The sequence below is a fragment of the Limulus polyphemus genome, unplaced genomic scaffold (assembly GCF_000517525.1).
Source record: "Limulus polyphemus unplaced genomic scaffold, Limulus_polyphemus-2.1.2 Scaffold2046, whole genome shotgun sequence".
NCBI lineage: Eukaryota > Metazoa > Arthropoda > Merostomata > Xiphosura > Limulidae > Limulus > Limulus polyphemus.
The window spans coordinates 124,860-134,460 of NW_013667656.1; the positions used below are offsets into that span (position 1 = coordinate 124,860).

The 9,601-nt window shown below is 34.8% G+C and overlaps 1 protein-coding gene across 1 annotated transcript in view; it reads right to left on the reverse strand.

Moving 5' to 3' along the window:
- LOC106465766 (tight junction protein ZO-1-like) overlaps nucleotides 1-9,601 on the reverse strand; it is an 82,208-nt gene that overhangs the window by 41,669 nt on the left and 30,938 nt on the right. Inside the window, exons 13-16 of the mRNA XM_022393704.1 lie at nucleotides 8,077-8,179; nucleotides 7,707-7,755; nucleotides 2,386-2,556; nucleotides 9-148 (exon numbers count right to left, since the gene is read on the reverse strand). Coding sequence (XP_022249412.1) covers nucleotides 9-148; nucleotides 2,386-2,556; nucleotides 7,707-7,755; nucleotides 8,077-8,179 — 463 coding nt within the window. The remainder of the gene's footprint in view (nucleotides 1-8; nucleotides 149-2,385; nucleotides 2,557-7,706; nucleotides 7,756-8,076; nucleotides 8,180-9,601) is intronic.

The window sequence follows — 9,601 nt, forward strand, 5'->3', positions numbered from 1 at the left end:
AAACTTACTGAACATGATTTCTTCCCAATAGTCTTTACTTAATGATTTGGAGCGTCTGGCACTTCTTCTTTTAAAGAAACTCCCACGGCCTTCTGATGAAGAGTCTTTTTTGGATTGGTATTGTTTTTTCTGAGCCAACTCCTCTGCTCTGGTGGGTTTACATCAAAGCAGGATTTCAAAAAATACATTAAAAGATTAGAGACATGATAAATAAAATCCACAGTTACTGTATACAATAAAAGAAACTATTCAAACTATATGCTTTCTGTAAGTTTTAATGAATCTTCAGTTTGTGGTTATGGCATTAACATATATGTTTTTGTACAAAATCTATATTGGTACCTAATGCATCACTATTTTTAAAGGAAAGCAAAAAATGGCTCTTCCTATAAAATCCTGCAAAGAAAAACATAATTTTACATGTTTTTTATATGAAATTTCTAGCTGTTTGCTTACATTCTTAATTTATACTGCTTTAAAGATATTAATTCTACTAAACATTGTATTTTGATTCATTTTACTTAATTTAGTTAATTTAATTTAATTGCTTGAAAACATCCCTCTAGTGTAACTGATTATGAGCTCTCTGTGAAAGGTATAAATGGTAACATTTTAACAATAAAATAAAAGCTTTATAAGGTAGTATAAATACACAATAATAACACACACATTTGTGAATGTATAGTAACAAGCTTACGTTTTTATAATGTTACTTATGTGCCATATAAGTATTTTACAGAAGAGTAATACCATGCATGGCAAAAACATATGAAATATTGATAAATCTAATGAAAGCCTTTTCAAGATTTACTTTTGAGTTTTTTTAAGCTGTAGCTTGGGGTTTATTATTTATAGTACAATGATAATTATATGCATAGTAGTTTTGTTTTATCTATTTTTAATATCTTATAATAATAATTATAAAATTTTACAATAAACTAATTCTTTTCATGATTAAAATAATCTTCTACATGAGGTAGGTTGTGAAATTGTAACACATTTGTCATGGATATTTTCTGTATTTATTCACCAAATATATCAACATTTCATTGTAATAATCCAGAAGGAAAGTTGTTCATTTGGGTTTGAAGACTTAATAGTTCATCTAATAGAACATTAGTTATAGAACACAAGTGTTCCAAGTTTCAAGACCCAGTTAAGACTTTCATTCGTTTCTGACCAATGCAAGACAATCCCATCTTACACTATTATTCTGAGACCACTGCTGAACTCAAGCATTTAAACTCTTCCTGTGGATCATTACACATAAAACAAAAAACTCTTAGTAAGTTGACTTTATTAGATAAGGGAGAATCTCAGCACACATATGAACACATTGCTGAACTTTACCTAGTGTCTCATTATGATAGTCATTAGTTATAGTTTCTAAACTTCCTATACCTGAGAATACTGAGAAATGAAACTAGATTAAACGTGTGTTCTGTTTCATGATATCAAATCATTATTATGTTATCATTAACCACAGTCCCATGACAACAAAATCCTTGTTAATAATAATAAGAAATGATTGAAATACTAAACATTACACATTAACATTATAGAACAAGAACTAAAAATGTATCAAATAAGAGTGTACTTACAACAGTCAAGTTCTTTTCAAACAGAAATTAAAGTAAGTAGACGAATCTTATGTGATAATTTTCAAAGACAGTGACTCTTATTCCATTATGTTGTTTCATTGATTTGTAATATCTATCTTACAATTTTCACAAAAATTGCCATTCTTTAGGCTTCTTCTCTGTATATTGCTTTTATTAAAACAATCAATTACTGACCACTAGAAACATGAACACCAGGTTTGGAAAGCTTATTTAATGTATTGACCCAAAGTCATTCTTTGGAAAGGTTTAAAAAAGTTTACAAAATAATGTAAAAGTATACTTACTAACAATCAGCATAGATTAAAATACTTTCTGATGAAAAGCATAGTAACAGTGAAGAATAAAAAGCAACATTGAAAATAGAAAAAAAATTAAGTCAATGAAACTAATAACTATGATGTAAAAAGTAACAAGAAAAAAGAAAAGGATTTAAAAAATTAAGAAGTACATAAGAAAAAATTCAACTGTAAGAAAAGCCCACATAAAAAAATTCATTAAGAGGACTGGGTGCATCCTTTCTTGCAGTGGTCCTTGAAGAGACCTTAGAACTTTATAACAAACAGTAATTAAATCAATCACTTTTATTGACTTATCTTGTTTATAAGATTATGGATATCCATCTACTTCAAAAAAATAAATGATTTCTAGGGAAGCATCAGAAGTTTCCAATTAAATAAAAAAAAAACACAACAAAGCAGAATGATTATGACACCAAAAATACTAGATATTAAGATTAGTAAACGTTTATTTTAATAATACTTACCTGCTACTGTTAGGAATAACACCTTTTTCAATCTCATGGTTATTATGATCAAGTCTGTAACATAGCCATGAACCAACTACATCATTGAATAAACTGTCTACAACATGAAATATCTCTCCAATCTGAAAACTCATTTCCTTATTCTCATGGTCTTCCTTACAGAAATGTGTCCTGAGTTAAAAAAATTCACAATTTTCTAACTTACTGAAACAAAAGCTTATACAAAAATTATAAAATCATTGGAACTAAAAACCATCAATATTTAAAATTTGTAGTAGAACAGTGGTGATATTCATGTTTCTGATTTAAAGACCATTACTTTACTCTTCCACATCATACTTTGTGTAAATATCTCAATGACAAATATGATAAAGACATGAAACTTTTGTTGTTATTAAAACTTTTTGTTAATTTTATCTTTCACAAAAGTTTAGTGATGCTAAAATGTTCTGATGAGTTTTAATAATGTTAAATGTACAGATGTATTTTTAATGAAGTTAAATGGTACTAATGTGAAATGATTTAATGATGTTAGAACATATCCATATTTATAAATGATGTTCAAGTGTATTATTGTTGTGCTTTAATGAAATGTTAACATTTTCTTAAATTGAAAATGTATTTCCAATAATACTTACCTCCTCACACGCTACAGCTATTACTCAACTGCCAGGATTTCTTCCTTTGCCCATTTAAGCAGTGGTCTGATTTTTTTCTTGCTTGCTCCAGTCTCTTATATCTCACTTAATGCTCTTGGTGAGACAAGTCTTGTGATACTCTCCACCTACGTCAATGCACCTTCTATCCTGGTACTGTATATATAACCACCTCTTTCAGATAATGTTATTACTTTTTTTTGACTGACTCAATCTGCACTCTCTAAAGCACTAGCTCTTAACGGGTAGGAAGGGCAGGAGAGTATGAGGAGGTAAGTATTATTGGAAATACATTTTCGATTTAAGAAAATACTAACTTCCAAAACATACACACCTCTGTTCATATTACAGCTATAATCCCACATTGTGAAGTTGGAGGGGTTGGTGAGGGCATTATCCATACAGAAAGCATCTGCATAGATCATGGGTGTGTCAATAGAAGATTGATACCCAAGTGGAGGAACCACATGGAATTTAATTCATGTACTGTGGGTGGAATGTTACATGATTTATCATCATTATTGGCCAGGCCCAACCAGATAGCCAAGGTTTCACTGCTCAGGGTTGGAATTATAGGGCCATGGTCACTATATCCCATGTTGGTGGCTAGGGCAATTGAACAGTTATATATACATACACACACACTTACGAATGGATCCCAACCTGTAGCCATAGTTTGATGTGTTCCAAGCCACCAGAATCACAATGAGAAGGTAAGCAACAATGAAGTGGACAAATCTTCTTCTCAACCTGAAGAAGTCTGAAGGGCAACAACCCAGGCTCAAAATGGTGGGATCTTGTATGCCTTACTCAGCCTGAGGAAACAGAATTCATCTGGTCTGGACTTACGAACACTCATCCTCACTCCCCAACCACGTGGACAAAGTAAATTCCACTTGTGCTTGGAACTATGGGGAGGACGTGGAACAAACTGTGCTCAACCAAGGACCCAGGATGGGACCATTCTGCATTCAGAATTACAAGGAGACAATGGACCCTCTTCTATGAACAATGTACTAAACCAATATTAATCACAAAGGAGGGTTATGCTCAACCCAACTGGATAGCTGTGCATCAAATCTGAACCAGTATTATGAATAGGCTCCTGCATAGGCTGGTGCCTCTCCTACCAACATCTGAAAAAAAAAAACATCCACGGACCTGGGTAGGAGTGCCCCCAACTTCGCCCTCTTCTCTAAAAGTGGAGGAATTCACTCTAACACTCTGGAGGAAAAGCCTCTGTCCAACACCTCAGTGAGTGGAACTGGATTTGATAAGGACTCTTTAGCTCCACTATTAGAATCTGGGGATAATGTGCATTGGTGAGTACCGAGGAACAGTACAATAGGTAAACCAAGTTCTCTAAATTTTTAAAAGTAAACCAACCCCAATTTATTCAATCCAATGATCGGCAGGGATGGGCAGGACCCCCTTATGTTTTACTCATGATAGTCCATGAGTGGTGGTCCAGAATAGTACAGTAATACCACCCATTCAGCCTCTAGGTGGTCTTATGGAACACCTCATTTCTACAGAGCCTTTTGCAATATAGATAAAGTATATTGAATTAATGGTTGCTAGTGCAGAATTAGTTTGATAAAAGCACACCTGCCTGGGCAACACTCACCACAGAGTGGGATCCTGTGAAAACGAGGTAAGGGACCCTCAAAGATAGTGATGAAAATACTCACCCCTCTGTATAATCTAGTGGAAGTGGTTAAGATAGCTACAGGGGGGTAGGCAAAAACCCTCAGATGAAGATACTGCCAGATCATGCAAATAATATGAGATATAAGATAGTATGAGGTCCACATACCAGTCTGCACAACGTCCTTCAGCAGGCAATTCAATCAGGCTGCTAAGGACATAACGAGACGTGACGAATCTGATTAGACATGACTCATAGAAGATTCCTCGCCTTCAAAGAGAGCCCAGAATAAAAAGTCGTTGTCAAGTAACTCTAAAGGCATTGGTGCGGGCAGCAAAACCTTCAAGACCCTCACCGAACATAACAACAATTGAAATCTGATTGATCATTGAAGTGAGAAATAGTTATCAGATGAATCGGTGAAAAGGATTTATCCCCTTCCCTGTCTGACAGTAAGAAGAACCAGTCTGAGGATATAGGTAGAATGACAAAGTGTTCTATGGATAAACAGCACAAACCACTCTGACTGGCGATGTCTGTAGGTCAGCAAGCAACAAAAAATAAACCTTCAGGTAAAGGTGATATATGGAATATGAGAATAAGGTAACAAACAGGTGTTGAGAAAGGGTGTGTAATGTACCCTTAATATACCAGTTAGGTAACTGGAATGGTCATATGGGACAAAAGCAACTTAAGGAATCTGGAGAGTACCGGGGACTCAAAGAATATTTTGTCATGAGCATGGAACAGTAGTCGATAAAGCCACCTCATACAGGGCTATTGTGGAAGGTGCAAAAACCCTTGCCAAAGAGCCAGGTCAAAAATCAAGTTATGGTTGGCATTCTGATCGAAGTGGTTTCAACATTCTCTCAATACACCATTGCCAATATATGTGTCATTTCTGTTGATAAATGTCCATTGTGGGACTAAGGAAAGACTGAGTCTGAGACAGATACATAGGAACCTTAGAAATTAAACCCTGATGCCGTGCAAAAGACTGTATAACCTCTATGCCTGCAGATGGAACTTCTGGATAGCAAGGTGTACCATGTCAGATCATGTATGATTCCACAGATAAGATCTAAGAAGAAGTGGAAGAGGTGGACACTCCTGAAGGTACCACAAAAGCAGAAACCAGGGTGTAGCTGCCAATCCAGTGCTATCAACAGGACCCGACAATGGGTTGGAACGAATTATTGTTAGTACCTAGGAGGGAAGGCCTAGAATTGTAATCCCATCCCATCCTGATGGAATGCATCCATTGCCAAAGCCCAAGAAGAGGGACTAGGGACCAAATTGCCAGTATATGGGTGTTCCAATGAGTGGCCAACCCACCATTCATAGTTGCAAAATGAGAGCCAATCTGACCATGCAGCAGACTCATTGAATATGAACAGAATCTATTCTGGGTACCAATGTACCAAGGGTCTGATGTCGGCGGTCGGGTCTCTCGAGTAGGGGCAGAACTATGACCACCTATAGAAGCTCATGAAATTCGAGATGTCAATGACAACAGAGATGAATGTAGAAGCCAACAATCGAACCAATGTGCATGCTAGCAATGGTTCCAGCTTGTCATCAATGAAGATGGTGATCCTGAGAATAGTCTTCCAGCAGAGTTTAGTGTAAGAAGAACAAAATGTTGGATTTTAGAGTTGTAAGTCTGTAGACTTACCTTGTCCCACCAGGGGACATTTATCTATTCAGGTTGACAACAAACTCCGCCTTAGAACCACTAATTTCGAGGAGAAGGCGCATTATTTGAGAGTCGGTATATGCTTCCACCTGGCAGTGATAGGCTAAATCACGAAGTTCCGACAACTGTGTCAAATAAGGCATAACTGTCCCTTCATGTAACTGAGAAGTAAACCTCCCTGCATGAACCACAACGTCCATCAATGGAGAGAAAACTAAATATTCACTCCCAGACATTTCAGCCATCAAGTAAGGTGCATGTTCAAAAGCAACTGGGGAAAGACCAAAAACATCACACTCTCGATGAACCAACTGAAGAAAACAATTCAAAGGCAGCTTATCCCAACGTGGCCTCCTTTATAAAAAATAATTAAAAACTGTGTTTATAACATTGATTGGACAACATTTAGTCAGGTAAGTTTGTTTTGCTAGAGCAAAGCAATGTTGGACTATCTGCTGTGTCTACTATAGAGAAGCGAACCCTGGACTCCAGCATTGTAAGTCCAGGAGGACTGAGAGTCCAACAGACTAAAATAAGGTGCAGGAAAAAGTGAATCTAAATTCTCTCCAATTGTTATGCAATGACAGATATCAGAAGTGGGATAAGAGAGACCTGATGTGCCTCCATGCTGGAAATGATAATCCACGAATTCATACCGTAAATCAGAATTTTTTTGAACAATGAAAATCAACTAGGTAACAGAGAATGCTCAAAGTATCTCTGAACGATTATAGCACTGAGAAACCTGTTAGTGACGCTTTGTTGAGAAAAAATGATAACATTATCTGAATCAGGTACTTATATATAGTACTATTATAGAAGGTGGAGAGTGTCTTGAGATAAATATCACCAAGGGGAATTAAGTAGGGTATAACAGACTGGAGCAAGCAAGAAAAAATCAGACCAATGCTTAGATGGGCAAAGGAAAAAACCCTGGCAGTCGAGTAATAGCTGTAGTGTGAATAGAGGTATGTATGTTTTTGAATAAAATTTACTGATGTGTTTTAATGATGTAAAAGTGTATGGTTGTACTCTGATGAGATTAAAGTGAGCTGATGTGTTTTTATGATGTAAAAGTATATTGATACATTTTTCTTATGTGTTAAATGATGTAATATAATCCTAAAATGTTTTAGAAATTGAAAAGTATTACATTATGTTTTCATATCCTAAAAATGGAAAACTTTATGGACAAAGTAAAAAGCTTCTAAACATGGAAATCTTTCAATTTTATTACATTCTGCAGTTTAATGCTATAGTCTATTTTTGAAATCCACAAACATGTTATGGTTAGTCCAATCAGACACAAGGAACTACTAACCTGATGTAAAAGGAATCACCCCTCTTGGTGGCTATTACTTCATCATACTCTAATAGCAATAATAATACATATTAAAAACTACATTAGATATGCAGGAAAGTTCAGGTTGCATTACTCATAGAATAGTTTCAGCTTACAAACTTTGTCTGTACAAAAGTTTAAATTATTCTAAGTGTTTGAATAATGAAAATAATAAATAATTGATTGAGACAGAGACTTTACTAACATAATTCTATATAGCATCATTAAAGAGAATTATATGAATATTAAACACATTACTTTCTAGAAAAAATAAAAGTATCTTCATAGTGTACAGTGGCATTTTTAACCCTGAATAATGTAATATGAAAATAATATACTTTTTTCATACCTTCTTTTCTGTGTTGAACAATTAAATCCACACGATCTTTTGTATTCAACAAAAACATAATTGCTTCTTCTCGTGTGATCCCTTTCATATCTTTGTTATTTATCTACAGATATTATAAACAAATTGTAATCTTTATCTTTACTACTTGGTTTAAAATTGTTATTGTTTAATATCTACAAAGTAAACATTTAAAAAAATTTAACACTTTGCTACTTAGGATATCATAGAAAATTAGAAATATCATCACATATTCTTGGATATCTCCAAAGTCACCAATATATTTTTGATAAGCGCTCTCCTGGTAAACAAACCTGCAAAGGGCATTCTACCAACGAATAAACGTACACAAATTTTAAATATTGCAAGCAACACTACTTAAAATAATTCTTCATGCCTCTACATTCTAAACCTAGAGAAATTATCATTAAAGATGAACTTAGATGATATTGCTTTTAAAAACCAGTGTTTATGTTGTTTACAAAATTAACTCTTATGTCCCTCATTAATGATCTTACATCCCTAAAAGTATTTTCTGTTTATTTTTAATGGGTACAACATTATTTTTCTTCACTCAGAATTAGAACCAGCATTGATTTAATAAAACTTTTCCATAGAGTATATACTTTTTTAAATCTAGACTGTTTTACTTTATTAAAACCAGTTCACAAAAACAATACTTAACCTGTTAGAATTATTTTCACTTGAAAAGACACTTCCAGTTAAAAAAAAGTTATTATTATTATTTAAGATCAATGAATATGAAAGTCAGGAATTGTTCATATTCTTGAAAAAACTGGATGAAAATTATTATTGCATTATTCATGTATGAGTAACATGTAATTTTCATGTTTGGTGCCAAAGTAAGATTTACTATAAAATATATATATACACAGCGTGGTCACAAGTAAATAGACACCACCTTTTCAGAAAAATGAAATTTTTCAGTCATATTCACATGAATTGATATATTTATAATCTAATTAATATCTAGTAGATCTTCCTTTCGCTTCGTGGAGTTCGTTGATCCTTTGGGGCATCGTGAGAATCATCTCGTCAACCCACTCGTCATTTTCGCCCACTCTTGCTTCAAAACTTGGAGTAGATCGCTCTTCGAAATTGGTTTTTTTGGTTGTTTCTTGACTTGCCGGTTGAGTATGGCCCAGAAGTTTTCCATGGGGTTCATGTCAGGAGATTGGCTCGGCCAGGGCAATTTCTGGATACCATTTTCTTCCTGCCACTTTTGGGTGTTTTTAGCAGTATGACACAGTGCTCCATCTTCCTGGAACAACGCTGCGTTCTTGTCCACGAAACCCGAGGAATAAAGTGGCAAGAGTCCTTCCTCCAATATTTCGACGTATTTTGCAAAATTTATGTTGCCAACGCACTCCTCTAAGCTCGATCTCTCATCAACCAAAACAGCTTCCCAAACCATCACGCTGAAACCACCATGCTTCACAGTTGGCTGCAATTTGTGGAGACCAAAACGTTTGGTGAGGCATTCTCCAGACCCATATCCTTACTGTCT